At 40.6% G+C, this 23,003-nt stretch overlaps 2 protein-coding genes across 2 annotated transcripts in view; one reads left to right on the top strand and one right to left on the bottom strand.

Annotated features, from left to right (window-relative positions):
- LOC116218370 (collagen alpha-5(IV) chain-like) overlaps window positions 1–6,090 on the bottom strand; it is a 12,666-nt gene extending 6,576 nt beyond the window's left edge. The window contains exons 1-4 of the mRNA XM_031559649.1: window positions 5,713–6,090; window positions 3,576–3,626; window positions 295–384; window positions 81–125 (exon numbers count right to left, since the gene is read on the bottom strand). Of these exons, the coding sequence (XP_031415509.1) occupies window positions 81–125; window positions 295–384; window positions 3,576–3,626; window positions 5,713–5,781 (255 nt within the window). The 5' untranslated portion in view covers window positions 5,782–6,090. The remainder of the gene's footprint in view (window positions 1–80; window positions 126–294; window positions 385–3,575; window positions 3,627–5,712) is intronic.
- A 27-nt stretch (window positions 6,091–6,117) lies between these two features.
- LOC105899158 (collagen alpha-4(IV) chain-like) overlaps window positions 6,118–23,003 on the top strand; it is a 30,386-nt gene continuing 13,500 nt past the window's right edge. The window contains exons 1-28 of the mRNA XM_042702983.1: window positions 6,118–6,265; window positions 6,637–6,777; window positions 9,277–9,319; window positions 12,057–12,128; window positions 12,469–12,603; window positions 12,943–12,987; window positions 13,892–14,008; window positions 14,313–14,378; window positions 14,650–14,903; window positions 15,196–15,231; window positions 15,650–15,691; window positions 15,787–15,876; window positions 16,343–16,387; window positions 16,654–16,713; window positions 16,799–16,843; window positions 17,069–17,122; window positions 17,235–17,301; window positions 18,016–18,120; window positions 18,667–18,822; window positions 18,992–19,000; window positions 19,106–19,201; window positions 19,541–19,701; window positions 19,847–19,916; window positions 20,937–21,043; window positions 21,286–21,469; window positions 21,596–21,721; window positions 22,084–22,245; window positions 22,624–22,845. Of these exons, the coding sequence (XP_042558917.1) occupies window positions 14,796–14,903; window positions 15,196–15,231; window positions 15,650–15,691; window positions 15,787–15,876; window positions 16,343–16,387; window positions 16,654–16,713; window positions 16,799–16,843; window positions 17,069–17,122; window positions 17,235–17,301; window positions 18,016–18,120; window positions 18,667–18,822; window positions 18,992–19,000; window positions 19,106–19,201; window positions 19,541–19,701; window positions 19,847–19,916; window positions 20,937–21,043; window positions 21,286–21,469; window positions 21,596–21,721; window positions 22,084–22,245; window positions 22,624–22,845 (1,945 nt within the window). The 5' untranslated portion in view covers window positions 6,118–6,265; window positions 6,637–6,777; window positions 9,277–9,319; ... (4 more) ...; window positions 14,313–14,378; window positions 14,650–14,795. The remainder of the gene's footprint in view (window positions 6,266–6,636; window positions 6,778–9,276; window positions 9,320–12,056; window positions 12,129–12,468; window positions 12,604–12,942; window positions 12,988–13,891; window positions 14,009–14,312; window positions 14,379–14,649; window positions 14,904–15,195; window positions 15,232–15,649; window positions 15,692–15,786; window positions 15,877–16,342; window positions 16,388–16,653; window positions 16,714–16,798; window positions 16,844–17,068; window positions 17,123–17,234; window positions 17,302–18,015; window positions 18,121–18,666; window positions 18,823–18,991; window positions 19,001–19,105; window positions 19,202–19,540; window positions 19,702–19,846; window positions 19,917–20,936; window positions 21,044–21,285; window positions 21,470–21,595; window positions 21,722–22,083; window positions 22,246–22,623; window positions 22,846–23,003) is intronic.

Below are 23,003 nucleotides of genomic sequence, written 5' to 3'. Positions count from 1 at the left end.
AGCCTATAAAGTGGCACTGAAACACACTAACAAACATGCATCAACTGTAAGAATATGTAGGAATGACACAAAAGAGTCACCCGGTCTCCTTTTTCTCCAGCATTTCCAGGAAAGCCGTGGGATCCCTGAGGTATGAAGAGATGGGGGAAATGGATGAGGACTACTTGCATTCCTTTTTCCTCAAGACACATAGCCATTGGTTCACCGTGGCTCATAGATAGAGGGTTTGCCTCTGAATGAGACTGATGGTGTGTGTGTAGGGGTGGGGGGGGGCTGTGTTTGTGTATCAGTTACCTTTGGACCCACTGGTCCTGGTGGGCCTTCAAAGCCAGTCAAGCCAACCCTACCAGGATTCCCTACCCAACCCTGGAAACCTTTCTCCCCCTGGAAAGGAAGAGAAAGATAGACAGGTTGTTTGTATCTGTGCATGTATTTGTCTTAGAGGACTGAGAATCGTGCAATAGTCAAAATGTCTGTGGCTACAAACAATTGCATAAATTCACACACACACACAGACACACACACACACACACATAGACACACACATACAGACATAGGGGTACCTGGGGCACATAAGCATCCTGACGGAATATTTAACACAAAGATATACACCATCATCATAACATTGTAATACCATCATAAATACAACTCCAGAAATTGTGCCGTTGCATGAGCTATTCAAAGCTCAAATCAACTGCCTGGAGTTGCTGTCACCATGGAGGTACCGTGTGGGTGCCACCATGTTCCCAGCGCCGTCCATGTTATTACAAAGGCACACCACTAGGTGGCCTCAATGGTCCACACAATCAGTGGAGCTGAAATGTGAACCTGTAGAAACATTCTCTCCTCCAGCCTCTACCAGGTTATACCTCAGCTTAGGTTGCTTCGGGCTACTGACTGGAAGCCATTTGGTGAGAAGACTCAGCAGCCCCAGATTCCCAGGCTGGCCAGTTAAGGTGTTTGGGTTGGGTCTTGACATCCTAAAAACATTATCCTCAAAGAACCAGTGCGGGCGACAACAACTTGGTGAAAGGCCGGTAACATCACTTCAGACTTCATGAGGGACTAAGCCCATTTGCCATCACTATAACAGAATGAGCCCAAGAATCACTGAACACAATGAACCATTTTGATGAACGCAATCAGTCACCATCTCAAAACTATTTGATTGTTCAGCCTTCTTCCCTAAGATGAGCTACCTCCTTCTACATTCCTGGTGGGCTGGGCACAATCCCAACCATTTTGATTCAAAATCTAATGATTTCAAACCACAAGAAATGTTTTTCTCAGAAAATGATTTCTGCATCATAGACAAGAGAAACTCAGGAGAATACTTGATAAAGTTCTGTGAAAGGGGAAATCAAGAGATTTGATAAATATACTTGAACTTGTGTTGGGGAGTAGTGAACTACTACACATACCTAAACTAGTAGTTTCACTACTTTTGTAGTAGCCTGCTGGTAGTTCAACTACATATATTTTATTTATTTATTTACATAGTTTGTTGTGCAGTTAACTACGGAAACTACAAACAATTTGAGCAATAAAAAGAATCATATACTGTATATTCTTTATTATATTTTACCATTGATTCTATACTACAATTGAACTTCCTTTGACCAGCCCCGCCCCCTTTTCTTTTATCCTGACCACTGTGAAGGCATCTCCCTGTAGGGCATGTGCAAAAGGCCTCACACAGTGGCAACGTCATCATGGATAAACCTCCCGAATCTTAGCCTGAGGAAGAATCACCATGGCCATTTTTAAGCAAACTATGATGACACTGACTACTTCCACTGAAAAAAACCTAATCCTGCTTAGTGTAATACCCCCACCTGGAGTCTGACTGTTGGACTTCGTATGAAAAAAAAGAAAGCTGACATTCCTTGCACTTTTCTATGTATGACCTATGAGGAAGTAGGCACTTTTGGCAATAAACTCAACTGAGTGGCATTTTTTGCTGGCATGTGACTTTTCTGTATTATATTTTGTTATAATTTTGTATCACATCACAACTGTTCACTAGTACAAGACTCTTTCTCTTCACTTACCACTTCCTGAAAAGTACACAGAGGTAAACAAAAAAAATCTCAGTGAGGTTTCAGGCCTACAAGTTCCAACAGTCCTAAAAACCTAAAACTGGCACTAATGATAAGGAACAAGAATGCATGACACTTTTTTTCTGGAAGATTTGGCATCCTATGAAACAACTAAAAAGATGACGGCAACTTTCGAACGTACGTACTTCACTTTCATGCAACTCAGAAGTGCTTGTGCTGCAGGCCTAAACATTTAATGCTAGGTTTGTTTACACAGCTTGATCAAATCTGATCATTGGAAACTTGTCTGTTTGCTTCAAATGACAGGTAAAAGAGGATAAGCGATAAACATTATTTCTAAACCTCTTTGAATGCGATAAACATTATTTTTAAACCTCTTTGAATGCACAAAGTATTCTTGTGGGAGTATTTTTTATCCAGTTTGGTTAATAAAAAGATGCTTTTTCCTGTTGTTGTCCATGGTATTTTGGTGACAATGATAATTTGATGATTAAGACACACGTACACACACACACAACACACACACACACACACACACACACACACACTCACACACACACACACACACCACACACACACACACACACACTCACACACACACACACACACACACACACACACACACACACACACACAGACACACCACACACACACACACACACACACACACTCACACACACACACACACACACACTCACACACACACACACACACACACACACACACACACACACATGCATGTACACACACAAATGTACACACACACTTAGTCGTGTACAGTTGTGCTACATAAGACTGCACTTAAAGCGCCCCCTGGTGGTAACGGCAGGCTGCTGGTCATAGTGGTGAGAACAGCACACAGTGTAGTGTCTCCATGGAATAACAGAGAATTCATAATGATTTCCACCAGGATAAAGGATGGTTCTGATCAATGTATTTGTTGATATATAATTTAATTATAATTGCATTTTATAATTTATATAAAGGAATTTGTCATTTGATTTTGATTTTTTGGTGACCGACTGCCACACTAAAAAACAAAACCAACAATTTGGAATGTTCTTAGCTAAACGATATTAGCTTAAAACTTTCAATAATGTTCAGTAACTCAAACAATTCAATGCCCAGACATTTAATGTTTTACAGACTCTTATCAAAATGTATTATGGGAATGGAAGGCATATACAAGTGATTTATTTGTCTTTTAATGGATATGGATATGGATTCATTATTCCAACCAGTTCCAAAAATGGAATTATATAGGGTGAATTACATGTTAACAACACCATGTTTTGGCAGTTCATTATAGTATTGAAAGATATTGAGATAAACATGTAGAAATCCATTCCCAGGTAACCAAGCATAGGACACATTCATACAGTAACAAACGTTTTTAAGTTTGTATACTAAAATAAACCTTTTATTTCCCATAATTAAATAAGTTGTTTTTGTTTTTATTCATGCCATTCTGGAGGAACAGGCGCTTACCTTCCTAACTTTTTCAACATTACTTACCTTGCTGCCTTTGACTTGACAGCGACACCTTGACTTTCCACTGCATATACACTGTAACACAAGAATGAGATAGATCTCTAAAAACACACATAGCAAACATTACACACACAAGTACTGTAATTATCAGCAAAAGAAGAAAACATCAGCTGTTATCTGTCGCTGTTTTTAGCACTTGCAAAAACAAAGGGATTTATCTGCCTGGGAAAGTATGCCTTTGGCCAAAAACAAGATAAAGAAATGAAGCTTCCCACAGGAAAGGATGGTTAACTGACAGATTGAAGGTTGCCGTGGAGTTCCCAAACCTCAACTGTTTTCTTAGATCTTTTGCATTCTGGTCAAATGTATACAAAAAACTATTTCCCACTCCATTCCTATCTGTGTTTTCTTTTCCCCAATAAATATATGCTCGGCTCAAACTTGGCATGTCCTGGGTACACGGTACAGGGGGCTCTTTGGGTCTGATCAGACTAAACACACCAAAAGGATGTGTACCAATGCACTTGTCTGAAACAAACATCGAGAGCGCGCTGACTGCATAGGTCCAAATGTTATTGCACGTGTGTCACATCCAAACACTACGAAGACCACCAAGCTCTGACCTGAACACATGAAACTATCAAGGGCTATCTAAATGCATGCAAATAAACATTTACAAAACATCTGTTCTCTCTGCATAGTAAGTGCAGTAATTCAATTGAGTTCAAGAAAAACAAAATGTTCAAGAAACAGCTGAGCTATGTCACTTTCAAAGCCATAACCAGGGTTTGAAATTTAGTGTGAGTAGGAAGGTTAAAAATATTCTATAAACCCATTATTGCTGTTTGCATAAAAGTTGTCTGTTTTACTTAAGATTAAGGTCCTTTGAGTGTGTGTGGTCAAGCTATATGCGTTGTGCAGTTTCTTCAGTCCTTTGCCTATAGAAAAAGATCTCTAGTATTCTCTAAACATTGTTGACACACGACTGGTCTCTTTCTTGGTTTAATTTGTTTTCTGAGGGTTTGGACATTGTTACACCTTATAATCAATGTGTTGATAGTTTACAGTATAGGATAGGTGTAGAATGTATTTTTTTATTATTATTATGCAACATATTATCCCAGCTTACCACACTGTGACTCCAAAATGTGAACCAGTGTCAGGTTAAAGCAGCATAACGGAGGAATTGCTAATCGCTAACGAGATGCTAGCGGCTAAAACTAGCGAAACCTCTTGAAATGTGCTTACTTTGACACTATGACAAACTAGCTAGTCAACAACTGTCCAAACACAGTCAAACATCAAGCAAGTGCAACACAAGACAAAGTAAGACGGCAAATAAGCTACTTAGTAGTTCGGCAGACAGTAGAAACCAGCGGCTTCAGGCAAACCTACAGAACGCAGTAATATGCCTACGGACCCTAGTATGGCAATGGCACTGAGGCGATTCTTCATATTGAAAGTCATTGTAGCGCTGCAATTTTCTTTAAGCTGTTATTTTAAGGTAAAACTGCTTATCCTAACCCTAACCCTGAAGTACAATTACTACATAATCCCATTTTAAGTTCCAACAATCAAAGTATTTGGAGGTGCTGCGCCCCCACGCCCACTCTCAACTCTCACGGGCAACAGACATGAAATAACAAGTTATACATTAAGAAACCCGGACGACAAATTCTCAACAACTGCATGTTTCCTTCAGTTATATTTAGCTTCAAATTTGATTTTACAAATTACCTCGGTGACCTCATAGCTGGTTACATAGACACTTGCACTGCTTTCTGCTAGTTCAAGGCTTTAGTGTTTGTGCCTTGCACATTAGATTAAACACTAGAAAGTCGCAACGTTGAAACTTGGTAGAGTCCATCACCGGCTATAGGCTTGGCCAACCTTTGGCTAAGTGAAACCCGTGGGTGAATCGTTTTCAAGAGACTGTGCCTGTAGTTCAACTAACTAGAACATGTTCCAAATATCATGAAAATTGGTTCAGTTCCCCGTTTGCACAACATGATCAAATCTACACTTTAGGCCTGTTGGTTGGTTTGCATGTTAAACGAGTCAAGGGCATAATGTATACCCTTGGTTTAAAAATATAGTCGTGTAGGTATTTAATTCTTGAGATGGTATGCTGCAGGGCACCGGGCTGTTTGACAGAACTTACCTGATTTGCCTCAGTTCGCTCAAGCATCGCGGTACTCAGCACCACAAACAACACCAGCGCGGTCTTCATATTTAAATCCTGCGCGGGATTTTAGCGTTCCACTGTTTCTACCGTCTTCGCTGTAATTATACTGGAATCATACTTAAAGTTAAAAAATGTTGTTTCCTTAAGGTAAGTGTATCTTATATAAGATCCCACCGGTGCCAGTTCTCATCCGACGTGTAGATTAGTAATCCTAGAAGGATAGACAAAAACAGGTGTTTCACGAAGCCTCAGCATCCGAATTTATCTCGATGCGTGGATTTAGGATGCAGAAAGGCCTACTCTTCAGAAAGTTAGCACCACCCTTGTCTAAGAGGTCTGCTGCAGACATAAACAGAGGCTGGGCTAAACACATCTCTAAACACTAACTTTTCTCGTTTGACTTCTTACTGGTTTGGCTCTAAGCTTGGTTGCGGTCTTCGGACAAGCAGAGGATCTGATTGCTGAGATTCACTGGGATTTAAAAAAGTTAATTTGGAGACTATGAATGTGAGGTTAAAGATGAATTAAGGTAAGTCTGATTTCTGCTTGACCCGATTAATTGCCAGGTAGTCAGTAGTACTTTATTATTTAGTATTATTTAGGCTGACAATTATGGTCTAAAACTTCAACATTTTCCATGTGTGATTTTTTCAAACTTTAATTTAGTTGTCATTTCTACACATGCTGCAGTTGTAAATCCCTGCACACAGCTCTATCCAGTTCACTGACAGCTCCCGTAACAGCACTCTCTGAGTCTTTCTTTGGTTACTTTGACGGTCTCTGTTATACAGTATCTAGAATTTCAACACTGACACTAGCTTTACATGAAATCACACTACTTCACACACACGTGTAGAATAGAAGTGGATATGTGTTAATTAGCTCTTTTTTTTTTTACAGACAGGTGTATGTCTGGCTTCATGATTTGTCCAAGTGCTGTTAAAGTGGAACACACCCAAGAGCGAGCAGTTTGGGAGTCCTTATTCAACCCCTCATCACTATGACTCATCTCCACCAGGGGATCACATGGGGCGCCCTCACGTGAGTCATCACATTAGGACTGGCTCTCACAAACAGGACTTGTAATCAGATGATAGTTTGGTGTTTCTTATAGGCATTTGGGGTTGTTACATATTCATGTGCTGTATACCACTCACCTACTTAGAATGTTCCTAGATGTCCATCTTAGAATCTTTGCTTTCCATCCCTCTGTATGCATGATGAATACATCCCCCTATTTCTTGTGGCTTTGAGATACAATGTTTATTATATATTATATAATTATATATATATATATATTACATAAGTACCCTTCCCATCCTTTTCTACTCTCAAATTGCTTTTGAGGGTGTCTCATTTTTAGAATAAACAGTTCAGTCTTGCTCAGATTTTGAATGTTCAACACTTCGGATAGTCTGCCTACAGAAACTTTGTTGAAATTCCAGTTCAGTCTTTCTAATTGTTCACTGAACACTGTTAACAAAACCCAACCCAAACCCTAATTGTATTCATAAATGGTACTTTACAGAGTCAACAGAGACTGTTTATAATCTGAGCGTCTGTAGATAGTAGGGGACTATCCAAATAAAATGTGACCCAAAATTTCCCTCCCAGACAAACATTTATCAAAACTGTGTTTCAAGGCTTTATTGTCATTTATTTATCCTTATTGTGAAAGTTGATCGATGAAAGATCTATCTTAAGAGACCATCACTATGTCAGAGTGTTTACTTACTACAATCAACATTGTGAAATCTAGTGTCCTGTCAATTCAGGAATCGACCACGTGGACCACTACTCAGACATTTTAAAATTGGAGATGGTCCCTGAAATTATCTACTGGGAGGCTCTAGATGAATCCACATGCAATTACCTCCTTTGTAGTATCTTAACCATTCAAACAGTACTGCCCTAGTGGACAACTGTATCACTTTTACTATCGGCCTGTCAAAGCTCTCAATGCATTGTAAGAGAATCTCAGAGCTGTCAAATTTAGAGATTGTGGCTAAATGATGATGGAGGTTAATGTTAACTTTGAAGGTGTTGCTTGTGTTGTGTTGCGGAAGATGCTGTTGGTGTCCACACTGAGGTTGAAACTGGGCGGAAGACACAATGAATAGTCATTTTAAAGTAACGTGCAGTTGCTTAACTTTCCCACATTTTTACTCCCATATATTTCACACCATAGCAATCTTTTGAATCAATCAACCAAGGATATAGACTGAAACGGCACTAAATAGGAGAGACCCCTAGGTTTCCAAATATGTAAGGAACTATACTTTGTGACTGTCAGCTGTACACTAAAAGGAATAATAAATAGAAGACCATCTCATGAGCTTCAACTTCAATGCATAGCAGGTATTAAGTCATTAGGTATTTTGTAATATTGACCTATAACATTTGTTGATGATGACTTCCAAGCATTAAGATGGTAGGAGCACCTGCATAGCTTTTGATAATCCTTTGTTTGACCCCTTTATGACCTGATATAACCTTGTCACAATCATATCATACCATATGAATTATCTTACATTTTCAGCTCTGTCAATGTCCAGTGATACAACATGTCATGTGACAGTTATAGGTTATTGTCATGATAGCTCTCAAAATATTTGATGCTATGACAGTTTATAAGCATGTGACATTATAACACAAGCTATTATGGCAACCCAAACTGCTGTCTTGACATTTATTGATAATGTAAATATGACAGTGTAATTTAATGCGTATTGGCTGCCATGGTGACTACTGACAGACTGTAAATTATCTGGATGTGTGGATTAATATTATGTTCTACAAATATTGAAAAATAATATCTTCAACAATTTACCTTTGGGCATCAGTTAATATACCTATTATGCCAGTAGTTTTTCATTTGCAGATGAATATTTGATACCTAACTCAGAATGAAGACATATACTGTACATCAGTTGTGCTTAACTATGAGTATGACTTGATTCTGCAATGACCTGAACAATCTTTCTGTCTGTGAAAGCTGAAGAGGGTCCATTTGGCTGAAACCTCCGCATTGCATTGTGGTCTACAGTTGTTATTCTCTACAGAGAATGCTCACAGATTATTTTGTGTGTGGTAACCGGTAAAGTATATTTTATATATCCTGTTTCACAGCACCCTGTTGTGAATAGACTAATTACTGTAAGGTCACCAGGATTTTTTCTTTTGGTGAAAAGAGTTTGTTCTTTTGTAAAGTCTCATTTAGCCAGTAGAGCACAGCGTGAATCAACTAAATAAACCTGATATTGAGGTAGGTGTAAATTATGGCGATGCTGAAATGAAGACTTTGCATTCATGCTTTGAGTTTCTAGTAGAAGTTCAGTAGTAATTTCTTCTCAGATTGATTTATTTCACCAAATTGCACTTGGCATCGCCAGCTGTATTTCCTGCAGACTGTGCAGGACACCTGGATTTGAGTAAACCATTAAGGCCCAAGAGCCACATCCCTTAGGTTCGAGATGACAGATGCTTGTGTTCAAGTGTCTGAAGGAACTGACTGCATCATTTAACACTATCTGATTACAGGTGCGTCATACTGGTCTTCATTCCCAACCTGAACGTCAAGGCGGTGAGCTGCTGTTTTATTATTGAAAGGCTTGCAGTTTATCTTTTGATACTGACTAACAACCTAAATCATGTCAACGGCATAAACTTGGTTCGAGTGCGCATGTAAACACACTGGTTTGCTTGTATGTGCGTGTTATAATCTCCACTGGCCTTGGGCCGTGACCTTACATGACCACTTGGTACTTGGCCCATGTGGCCAGCCACACAGTGCACTGATGTTCCCATGTGCATACTCAGAACTCAGACATGTGCATCATTGACCTGACCCAGTGTCCAGTTTCAGAACATGATCCACATTTGAATATGCTCGAGAGTATTTATTTAATGTAGAAATGGCTCAAAGACTAAACCTAATTACAATTTGAGCTGTATGTGAAAACAATGAGATGCAACAGTACATTGTAATGCTCCTTGAGCTCCATGTTCAGCTACATTGTGCTTAGGACATGCACCCTCATAGAACAATGATATCTGTAACAATAACCCTCTTTATTACACGGCTCTTCTTAATGCTGTAGAATGCTCCATTCACTTGAATGGGGCTTCCCAACGTTCTGTGGTCAACTATTTTTCCATATTTGACCGTTGCTATGCTTCGCGTCGGGGTGCTGTTCGCCCTGTCGGGGCTTATTTTCCCGATAATGACCGGCGTTCTATACATTATCCCTTACTTATATGCGGTCACAAATAGGAAGTGAACCAATTCATCTTATTTTCACACATTGCATCATGTAAAATATGGCCTTATATGTTCTTTCATCCTGTCAATACTTGCCTTATAGTATATTTTTATAAAATAGATATATTGACCTGAGGAGTTGTTGGTCAGTTTGAAGTAGTTCCAACAGTTTCACAGTTTCTACTACCTGTTCCAGTTATTTTTGATAAGTGTTTTTGATTGATTTTGATAAGTTTGCTGATAATGATTGCTGATTACATGATCAGCATCGTTCAAAGTTTTTTTTATTACTGGCCAGAAAGACTTTAAATGCACATTCATCACCTATATCAAGATGCAGCAATGTGTTAAAGTAGAGATTCAGAGATTCTGCAGGCTTTTTCCCTTGCTGTCAGCTGTAATGATGCCTACCATGTCTGACTGAAATATGAGGGCCTGTGAATTCGACTTTGAATGCAATGTGAGTGTATCCCAGGTGCAAAAAAAACACTCACAGATGTTTCAAAAAAAAATATAGCCTATTAAGCATTCTATGTCAGAAATAAACATCTTCATGAGAGATCTGTATGTGTAATATAAACAAGCACATACCACAGGGGCTTGCAGGTGTACGACGGAGGGGTCCGGCCACATGTTTGTGCTAACTTGCTTCCAAGATGAAGCTTTTCAGATAAAGGGATAAGGGATAATCAGATAAAGGAACTTGGAGGTATGCGGCTAGAGCGAATGAACCTGATTGACCTCATCGAGGCAAGTGATTACCTGAGGGACGGCAGAGAAAAGGTGGTTTACACAGGCCGCCTGGTCAACACAGTGAAGGATCACAAACTACTCCTTCAGCCACCCCGATCACTGTTTATCCCACGATCTTGACATCAAGTGTGCAAATGTTTATGCCGAGAAGACATCTGCCTGCCCTGGTTTGACCTGAGCATTTTTACCGTCCTTCCATGTCTTTACTGCAGTCAACAAGGATAAACATAAAAAAAATGTGTTTATGTTTCCATTCGTAATAATGGGTATAATTTTCTGGGCTTTTCTTCATCCTTCTTACTACTATATCACATTTAGTCATTTAGCAGACGCTTTTATCCAAAGCGACTTACATATGTGCGACTTACAATGTATACACATTTTACATTTACACTGATGGCACACTGCACATCAGGAGCAATTAGGGGTTCAGTGTCTTGCTCAAGGACGCTTCGACAGGGAATCAAACTAGCAACCTTCTGATTACTAACCGACTTCTTTACCTCCTGTACCACTGTCGCCCACACTATCAGCAAACAATGCACACAAACAAGCAGTAACAGGGCCACATGTCACGTGGACATGAATGTATACATCCTCTTTGAGTTACAATGCTTTACAATAAAGTATGTATAGAACTTAGAAGAACGATCTATGTATAGAACGAGGAGACAAGTTATGGGTGTAATGACGGGTGAAATGACTATGAAGTATGTTCTCATGACTGTAAAATGTGAATCTGTGAATAGAAACTTGAAATATTTGCAGGTGGTATGTGGTAGGAATAGCCTGACCTCCAGAGTGTAGATGTTTAGTAAACCGGTCCTCTGTGTTTATCACGCCTACACATACCAACACCAGGGAACCAGAGGCAGAGGAATGGGGTTGGTCACTTTCATTTTCAATCACATTTTTCTCAAAAGTACTCTTGGACCTGGTTAATTATCAGTTGATGATACATTTACAAACACACACACACACACACACACACACACACACACACACAGATGGCACAAAGCACACCATGAATAAATCCCTAACTACACACATATTTTCTCACAGCCTTGAAGCTACCCACACACACCATCCTATTCACACTGAGATTGCAAGCAAACCTAAATATACATAATTTGTAAACTAGTCCACTAACTCTGCACATATGTAGAAGTTTCCTATTCACACAATAATATTGGTATCTCAGTGTTGGAGGACTCATCCCACAATAGCACTGGTATCTCAGTGGTGGTCTGTATGCACAAACAGTTAACAGAGTACTCATCCCGTAAAGGCCTTTTCTGTTTTCCAGGGAGAGATATCGGGGCCGTGTGAAGGTAGAGACTGTTCCGTCTGCCAATGTCTGTCTGTGAAGGGAGCGAGGGTGAGAGGCTGTTTCCCACACTCATTCAAATAGTCTGGCTAAAATAGTCCCTGTTTTAAATGTAATTTGACAAAATACCATGATTACTTCACTGTAGTTATGAAATGGCATTACAAAGTTTAAGTTCAAATGCATTGACAATTCGGTTGCATTCAGTTGAGGAGCTTCCGCTCTGCTTTACTGCGAGGCAATTCAGTAACAAAGAAGTTGTATTATATATTATATATGTATTATGTATTACATATTCTGACTACCTTTAAAGAAGTGACCACAAGGCAAGATGTGTTTGTTTAGTAAACAAATTAATTACAGTAAATTAACAGTGTATGTCTGATCAAAGGGACCGCATGGAGCCGCCGGAACGCAGGGGCCGCGGGGGCCTAACGGGTCCGCTGGTCCAGGAGGACGTCCGGGCCATAAGGGGAAGAGAGGATATGAGGGCCTGACTGGGCCAGAGGGCCTAAAGGGGGACAGGGTAATCTTGTATTTTTTACACGAGGGTAGCATGCACGCACATGGCTGCTTAAATGGCTGCCATCAAACTGTGCTTTATGGTCTATATGTTTTTTAGAATACTATATTGTAATGATGTAAAAATAGAACTGTCTACATCTTTTGCATGCATGTGGAGGTCTGTGTGCATGCGTGCACGTGTGCATGCGTGCACGTGTGCACGTGTGTGTGTGTGTGTGTGTGTGTGTGTGTGCGTGTGTGTGTAATGCGGGTATGATTGGCACAAGGTGCTCTGTGTGTGGGAATGTCTGTGGGGTTGTTTTGTGTGTGTAGATAATAGTATAACTGCACATATTTTTAGGGCGAAACAGGAGTTCCAGGATTTTCCGGGCTGGATGGATTAGATGTAAGTCCTGCTCTTCATCACACACCTATCCTGTCCTCTCCTCTTCAAGAAGCACATAGTCAAACTGCTACCTAACCTCAACGGTTCAATAAGATTTCAAAGATGATCTTTTACCTGTTTATTGAAAGCTCCCAGAGTAGCCAACATCACTCTTTTGAGCAATCGCCACAATAAGGAATTTGAGGGGTTGCTGCCCCCTAGTGGTCATGTGTAAATAACACATGTCTTAACATGCTGTTTGTTCCATCAATGCCAGCCTGCTGTATAATCTAGCTGCTGCCTGCCGACATGAAAATGAACCATACAAATTCAGTTAACATTTGTGAAGTCCATAATAACGGTTACATGATGAATTATGAGTTGAAGAACTGCTCTGTTATGGTTGCAGAGTTTCAGTCATTCTGAACATCCATAAGTGAGAACAAAGTGATTAGTGGTACATTACAGTCTATAAAGTAAATGCTTTTGTTTTAAAATAATGTATTACATTTAAATCAGAGAAAAATTGTGTTGAAATGGTTGGTTGGTATTTCAAACTGTAGATCTACATTTTGGAGATTTTCAACTTTGGTTTGCAGGGCTACAATCTCATGTCGTGTACAGAGGTGTGCAGTTGTTGTCGGCCCTAGTTTTCACCACACACCTGATGGATACCTATTCACAAAAATGCCTGTTTTCAACACACAAGTGTCTTACATCATGGTAGCCATCACTTGATGATGGTCCTTTATCCCCCATCACAGGACAGAAATTCAAGTCTTTGATGCTTTGAAAGTGCCTTTCAAATACTACCTGGAAAATGCAATTTCGAAATATATGTGACATTTTTTTAGTTCAGTTCAGTTTTTTTTTCCTAATATGTTTATAAAAGCAATTGCCTGTGCTTGTTTAACCTGCTTTGTAGGGTTTACCTGGAGATGGGGGTCTGCCTGGTGTGCCAGGTCTGGATGGATGCAACGGGACAAGAGGACTGCATGGTACTTCAGGATTCCCAGGGCAAGATGGCTCACCGGGCCGACCGGTAAGATGAGTACCAACCAGTGTTTACCTGATACATGTGTATCATCAGATGTCAGTCTTTGGTATGGAGCTAAACCCACGTGGACTGGTTAAGATGGTAATAAAATGTATGGAAGAAGTCAGCCATGTTTAAACTCACCGACCCACACCTTGCCAGTTTATTTCACTCATTATCTGTAGTTGTACCCGATTCTTAACTGGAGCAACTATGAAATGTGATATCTGTCTACATTTCAGCTTGTCATGTGTTGCTGTGCAAGTGTATATTTAGTATGTGTCGCCATTGGATGTGGTTATATTCACAGGGACTTCCTGGAATGAAAGGAATGAAGGGAGAGCCCTTGTATGGTGTAGCGGTACCAGGTTTTCCAGTATGTTTTCTACTCATAATCTACAAAAGCTTTATGGGTTCATGCACGTTTATTCCTTTGAGTCATTTAAACCAGTAGCAAACATGATGCAGGATATATCATTTAAGATATTTAAGACCCTTTTATTAAAGTAATTAAAAACTGGTCCTTCACATAGCTTATTTTTTTGTTGTGTGACTCTCTGTGTCCAAGAGTGTGATTACGTTCAATTTTGTTTTGTTTTTTAACTGAGAGATTTGGTTTTTTTTTTGCACAATTTTTTGGTTTTTAGGGAGATGCTGGACCACCTGGTTTTCCTGGTTTACCTGTAAGTACACAACCACACTCAGTTGCGCACAAGTGGTTAAACCACTTAAGCTTACAGTGGAATAATATTACTGTCGATGAAATTAACTTTGTCATGTGATCTCTGCTCCTATGAATATTTCCTGTATTGTTTGTGTTCCACGAATATTTGCGAAGGGACCCAAGGGTTGGAAAGGTTCTAAAGGGTTCCAGGGACTGCTTGGTCCAGAGGGGCATGACGTGAGACTTGTTTTCTTTCATGTGAAATGTTATTACTGATCTTAACTTGTCACTTACTGTATCCACTCTATAAAGTATAGTAGGTTTTAATGTCAACGTCCATCCAATCATCTAAAGCACACTGATCCTAACTGTCACATGGATACTGTCACAGATCGTATAGATTTTTTAGATCTTTCTTTACTTCTCCTGAGTTTTTGAATTAGTCATTGAAATTCTACTTTGCTATTTCCACATAATCAGTCAAAGCCATTATATAATCAGTCAGCATCTTATTTCTCCATCTCTACAGGGTGTCATTGGTCAGGATGGGCCCAAAGGTTCAAAAGTAAGTGGATGTTTATATGTGTAAAAGCAGTGTGCTAAGAGCCTCGTGTGTTGTGTCGTGTGAAATGATGACCATCATCATCACATCTGAATCTGACTGCTTTTACACCTGGCATAGAAAAACTACAACAAAAACACTAGTGTATGCTAATATACGGCCATAGACGTCTCAGCCCCTCGGTCATTGGCCCACTAGAGTGGTAAATAGATCCAGCACATCATGACATGCACAACCACTGCAACCATCTATTCTAAATATACCAAGTGACACTATGGTATATTAATGTTGATTTCAGCACGTTTGATCTTCAGACTTGGTCAACACTTGCCACAACATCATACTGCACTGTATTACATTTTGGTGAAACAGGATATCACTTCAAGGTTAATAAACCATGGTTTGTATGGCATTTTGTCAGGGAATAACTGGAAGATCATTACCAGGCGAGAAAGGAGATGAGGTGAGAAAAATCAGTATTGATGGAAACTACATATTCTATTTTTCAACATGCTGTAATTCTGCCACACTCTCCTGGTATAATTGTGTGTCTCGTAGGGAAGTGTAGGAGAGCCTGGACCACCTGGACCTCCTGGACTTTCAGAGTTTACTGGAAGTGCAAATGATTATTTCTCCAAAGGCTTAAAGGTGAAGATTATATCCACAATTCAAGACATGGGTTCACCTGAAGTTTAGTCAGGAATTGATGCTTAGTTTATTAGGAAAAAGAATTACTTGACAAACAAATTTGCTTAATAACTTCAATAACCATATATTTAACACAATATAACAATATATTTAACACAATACCTCTGTAAGCAGTGCCTCCAAACTTTGGTTCCTGTGTGGATCTGCCAATATACTTATGTATTACTGTAATGTGTAATGTGTATGTGGGTATGTACTATAAATTAACACTATTGTAATTACCTTTCCCAACCTAATTAGGTATGTTCAAATAATTAAGGTCAATGTCAGCTTGGTTGTCTCTTTCTTAATGGTTTAACCAAACTGGGTCAGTCAGCCATTTTAGAGTCGCATTCCAGGAGACTGCAAGGACTTGGACTAAGACACACTGCTGCGCATCACTGATGTGTTACACTTTATTTCACAGGGTGATAAAGGACTGTCTGGTTCATGTGGACCCCAAGGCCAACAAGTAAGTGTGTGAGTGTGTGTGTGTGTGTGGGTGGGGGGGGCAGGGGGTTATGTGCCACAACTTCAGTGTCTCTTCTTTCTCTCACTTGCTGAATGTACATTAACATCATCCATTCATCAATACAAAACCACATCACTCCATCCTAACTTTCATCATTTTTGTACATACCACATTGCACCATACCCTTAAGTATGATATCATTGAATCACCTTCTTTTGTACACTGCTATAATATCATTTCCATCATACTGTTTTGGACCACACCAGGGTTTTGGATTACCAGGACTAAAGGGAGAAAAGGGCATTCTTGGATATGTTGGCTCTCGTGTAAGTGAAAGCTTTTCATAGTTTTGTGAGGGTAATGTTTGATTGATTGATTGATTGAGTTTTTAATTGTGTTTTTACATTGCAGGGTGAACATGGCTTGCCGGGCACACCTGGACATCTGGGTTTTAAGGTTCTGTCATGTAGTAATACTATTCTGCAATAATATGAATGCTTTCAGTTTCCTACTTCCAGTTGTGATGTTATATAAGTGTTTCATTTAATTCATGTGTCTTAACACATCATATTTGTCACCATTAACCAACACTGTAGTCATTCCAGATGCAGTTTAGCCGTATAACATAGATAAGGCAACTGATCTCCCACACATCACACACGCACCTATCTCCACTCTTAGGGCCGCTCAGGAGATCCTGGGCTTCCAGGCATAAATGGACTCTTCGGTTTTAAGGTAATATTACATGAGCATAGTCGTGGTAGGACACATCGAATGACATACCCTACAATAATGCTGGTTGGGCTTGATGCAGACATGGTTATTATTGTATTAATGTTTAATGTAGGGAGAACAAGGAGACCCTGGCCCTAAAGGAGCTACGATTCGTATAGAGAAGTATGAAGAATGGCCTGGTGAGAAAATAGATTTTTATAGGTAGAAGTGTACAAGTATGAGTGAATATATATATACATATACATATTAAAATGGATTTTTTAATGAGAACAATTCTTCAGGCAATAGGTAAACCCAGTTGGCATAGACATAACAGAGGAGTACAAACATGGGAGGATGTTCACTCAAACTTTCCCGAAGGTGAGGGCGGTGTGACGGTGTGGCTTGCCGTGAGGTCATCGGAGGCGTGCCCGTAACACTGTATGAGGGACCCCCAGGTAGGTTGACCCCTGTGTGAGGGACCCCATAGATGGGTGAAGCATTGTGTGTGGGGCGCTCTGGAGGGGAAACGTACGGGCGGTGGATGCGTGAGGAATGCCTGTGTACGTGAAGCGCAAGGGTGCACTTCCCGAAGGTGAGGGCAGTATGACTATGTGCCGTCCCTACACACGAGTATGTGCTCTGACTGTCATAACAACGAGCTTGGCTCTTTGGCGTTGCGGTCAGAGTGCATGTTTTGAATCCTGTAGACCCGGGTTAAAATACGGGTGGGGCGACTACGCTCTCCCTTCGCTACAAAATATAAGTTTGAGTAAACATCCTCCCATGTTTTTACTCCTCTGTTATGTCTATGCCAACTGAGTTTACCTATTGCCTGAAGAATTGTTCTCATTAAAAAAATCCAGTGTTGATTTAAATACTGGTAATAATCCTATCAATGGTCTGTGTTCCAGGTCCTGCAGGAGATACCGGTTACCAAGGAACGCCAGGGTTGCCGGGGGATACGGGCATCATGGGGAGCCCAGGGCAACCAGGTTTCCGTGGCCAGACACTGCCAGGTGACTCCCCTCCTGAAGTATTCAGATTTCCATAGGCATAAACTACAATAGGCTATATATGAACTCCATACACAATCTTCAGTCATTCCTCTCAGATACACAGTATTTTGCACACCACACAAAGAGAAGTATACTAAATGCGTGATTTAGCAACTCTTCTGATTTGTTTGGAAAGACAATTTCTTTCTAGAGGTTTTGTGATTTGCCGTAGAAACTCAAAGGCGAGAAAGTACAAAGGGAAATGTGTCTACAAGATCAAGCTCACCTGTTGGTCATTTGGTTAGCAAAAGCTACCCCCTATATTTATCTTCGCACAAAGAGCAGCTCTAACCTCAACACCCATCTGGAGAAATACACAATTGGCGGGGTGATGCGCATTTCATCACATCAGTGAAATAACTGAAATAAAGTAATGAGTGTGTATGCCCTTGTGATCAGTTTTGTGAACAGTGATTCAATAAGCAATTAGAACTGAATTGTATATTCCCTATACAGTAGTTATTTATAAGACTGATATAATCAAACCTGCTACCAACATGTTCACAGGCCTAGAAGGCAGGCCAGGACCTAAAGGCCCCCATGGTCCCAGAGGCTTTAAGGGAGAGCCAGGACAGCCCTACCATGGCAGGGCGCGGCCGGGGACCCCTGGGCTGCAAGGGCCCCCTGGGCGAAAAGGGAATCAAGGACCAGCTGGCTCTGCAGGTATGAAAATATCTGAACTGTTTATATATCCATATAATCCAATGCACACTGTTGCATTGAAAGAATAGGTGATGTGGTAATTGTTACATTTAACCAATAACATGTATATGTATCTATCTCATGGTGGAACTTTACGACACAATTTCCCATCTACATGACGATTCCCAAGGATGCAGTGGTGAGATATTATTCAATATCTATTCAATATTTATCAATGTACTGATGCCAGTGGTGAGGAGATCATGAATGTACATACTGCCTCATTGTGATGTATGCATTTCAGGCCCCATAGGGATCTGTGATCCTGGTTTGCCAGGACAGCCTGGGGAAAAAGGTGACCAAGGTGTACCTGGACAAAGGGGCGTGAATGGGCAGAAAGGTATGTGGGGGTGAGACTGTGCCAGAGACATATGCTTGAGACATAATATGTATTGAATGTATTGTATGTACTGAATATTATGCTAGAGACATATGCTCTCCTTCTCTCTGCTAATGCTCACAGCGTCTATGTCTGAAATACTGGAGCTCAAGTTGTTTAGGTGGTGCAATGCTAAGGTCACAGAGATCATACAGTAACCTGGGAACGTTTTTTCTTGTGCAACAAAAGACGGTGTGACAATCATTCTACATGAAATGGTGATGAAATGTATGTTTCAAACCTCTCCTCAGGCTATACTGGAGATTGTTTGTGTGATGTATGTTTCAAACCTCTCCTCAGGCTATACTGGAGATTGTTTGTGTGGTGTGGCCCAGGGCCATGTGGGGGACCCAGGACCCAAAGGAGACCCAGGCCCTCCTGGCTACCAAGGTTTAGGGGGTCCTGCTGGAGAGACGGGTGACCCTGGCTTCAGTGGTAACTCCGGACCTCAAGGCCTTCCAGTAAGAGCATTGCTTACTTTTCATGTAACCTACATAACTAATTTTACCTCAGTTAATACTGCAATGATAACATTGAAATATTGGTTTTAATCTCTATTGATGTTTTTGAGATGTATGACTTGAAGACTTACATTTTGTCATTTAGGGAAACACAGGGATATCTGGTCAACAAGGTGCCAAAGGCCATAAGGGAGACCCCTATATAGGAACAAGAGGTTAAGTATATAAACTTGAATTCAACAATATATATATAATTAATTTATTCATTGATTTTGCTAGATTTCTCCAGCCCTGCAGTTAATACTCTGGTGCATCCTATGAACGGGAATTCATTTTTTTCCGCCTGGTAGTTAGTGATGTGAATAGTAACTCTGCCAGATAAAGTGTGAATGGGTTCACTCTCTCTCCCTCTTTCAGATACGAAAAACAACATTGGATAGATAACACATTTTCACGGTATATAAGTAAGGGATAATGTATAGTCTGGCGGTAATTATCGAAAAATAAATCCCGACGGGGCGAACAGGACCCCGATGCACAGCTGAGGCTGTGGCTATGCAATAACCATAGCAACCAGGAAACACAACATTAGCTGCAAAGTTTAGTTTCTCAAAATCAGCTCACCAATAAAAGGCAGTTTTGGTTTCAAAGTGATCACAACCACTTGCATGTGATGGTAAATGGCTTCGCATAAACATTAAACAATCCTGAAAGAAATAATGGGAAATCAACGGAACAAGGGCTTACTCTGATATCAATGTAACATTATCAAATCATTTAATGGTTCCAATTCCCACTGCAAGCATGTCAGAAAATAATTGTTCATGGTACTAGGTCGCCAGGGGAATCAATTAACGATTAGACATTTGGAATGGGGTATTTGTGTGTGTGTGTGTGTGTGCTTGCAGGGAGGTGTAGTATTTTTGCTTGAAATGCCCATCCCTACTTCAAACAACTTTTAAATAATTTGTAGCGCTCACACCATAACTCCATGGCATGCCATAACGTTTAATAAACTGTGGTTAATACACAGGTGCGGTCAATACACAGGTTTGGTTTATATACTGTGCGGTTAATAGTCTGGAAAATACGGTATATTCTCTTTATCCACATAGAGTATAGAGCTTGCCTTAGTTATGAGTATATTCTCTATATCCACAAATAGAGCTTCCCTTAGTTATGAGTTGGTGGTTCACCAAAAACAAACAAACATTGTTCTTTTTTTTTGTATATAGGCCAGAAGGGCGAGCAGGGGATCCCGGGACCATCTGGTGTTCCCGGAGCTCTAGGCCAGCCTGGCCTTGATGGCGCGCATGGGCCTGTTGGAGATCCTGGGCCACCAGTGAGTATATATTTTCACCTTTAAACTGTGAGAGCTTTCCTCATACCCATACAAGTAAGTAAGATAAGTAGTGATTTGAATAGGTGCTGTTGTAACTTCCTCTGTAATCAATGGTATGTGGGTGAACATGATCTTAAAAAAGAACATTTATATTCACATTATGTACAGAATATGTCTGAAGAGGTGCGTCTCCATCAGTTTCCATTTGTATTTGCTTTGATTACGTGACCCTGCCATTACAGGGTGGTGATTATACTGGGTGTAGAGGTGACAAGGGATACCCAGGTTTAGCTGGCCCCAAAGGACCTCCAGGCCCGGCAGGATCCCCTGGTGTAGGCATCCCTGGTCCAGCAGGAGACAGAGGACCAGAAGGGGATAAAGGACCACTGGGTCCCCCTGGTTTTCCTGGGCTTCCTGGTCCTACAGGTAAGAATTATCTATCTATCATTCTTGCTTGTCTGTCTGTCTGTCTGTCTATCTGTCTGTCAGTTTGTCTTTCTGTCTGTCTTTTCAAGAAGTCTGACAAAGTGTTCGTTCATGGCTGTCACTCAGGTGGTGGATGTAATGTGCTATGTGATGATGATGTTAGAGGTCTCGTTGGCCTGCCTGGGCCAGTTGGACCGCCAGGATTTGATGGTGAGTGTTCATATTCTGTGCCTTTAGAACATATTGAAGACTGATATTATGATATTGATAGAATGAATTAGAACTGCCAATTATTGATTATTTCTTCAATTGTTGATTCTTTTTTTAAATGTTATTTTGTAAGTGCGTAAACCAAAACAGCTTTGACTCAACTGACTATATTGTTTGAGCTGTCTGTTATAATCTACAGTGTGACCGACTGATGGAGATAATTTCCAAACACTGTTAATGACTTAAGAATATAATAATCAAGTGCCTTGTATTATTAATTCCTTGTATGAATCATGTGCTTATGAAAACAGAAACATGGCTTTTCTGTTTTCATAAGCACATGATTCATACAAGGAATTAATAATACAAGGCACTTGATTATTATATTCTTAAGTCATTAACAGTGTTTGGAAATTATCTCCATCACCGACCCTCACTGTGTGCTCTCTGTTCTTTAGGGAGACCTGGAGATCAAGGTCAGCAAGGACCACCGGGTCCTCCAGGACTCCCAGGGCTTAAAGGACATAAAGGGGACGATGCGTTCCATCGATTAGTGGGACCCACAGGTACACACACACACACACTCACACACATACACACACACACATACATTAGTGGGACCCACAGGTACACACACACACACACACTCACACACATACACACACACACATACATTAGTGGGACCCACAGGTACACACACACACACACTCACACACATACACACACACACATACATTAGTGGGACCCACAGGTAAACTAGTGCTGTTATTACAATATTACCAGTTCACCAGCTGACCAGCAGATTTGGTTTGCTTTCGGTTAACTTGACATTAATTGTGTTGAAATGGTGGGGGTCGAATTATTCACATGCCAATTGTTGATATTTTACTGGTCTGATGAATACGTCTTCAGTGAAATTGTTTGCAATACCTGGTGTTCTTCAGGAAGCCACGGTCCACCTGGTGATCAAGGTTATCCGGGCCCTCCAGGATACTCCACAGAGGGCCCACCTGGCCCCCATGGAATCCCAGGGCCTCCAGGCCCAAAGGGACTTCCAGGAGATGGGGGACGGTTTGGCCCTCCCGGCCCTGTCGGACCAAGAGGGTTTGTTGGGGCCCATGGACAAAAGGGTGTGCAGGGTGCACCTGGCCCCCCTGAAATACTAGGTACACACAGTCAGCTTCATGCAATATCAACAACAACAAGAAGTGTAAATTTAATTTTTTTCCACATGGTAGTCATTGTGAATACGTACACAGTACACAGTATACTGTATATAGCCATTCCGCCTTGTACATACGTTCTTAAACTCCTTAGTCCATTG

This window comes from Clupea harengus, chromosome 22, assembly GCF_900700415.2.
Source record: "Clupea harengus chromosome 22, Ch_v2.0.2, whole genome shotgun sequence".
Lineage (NCBI taxonomy): Eukaryota > Metazoa > Chordata > Actinopteri > Clupeiformes > Clupeidae > Clupea > Clupea harengus.
This window is presented reverse-complemented; position numbering and strand designations above follow the sequence as displayed.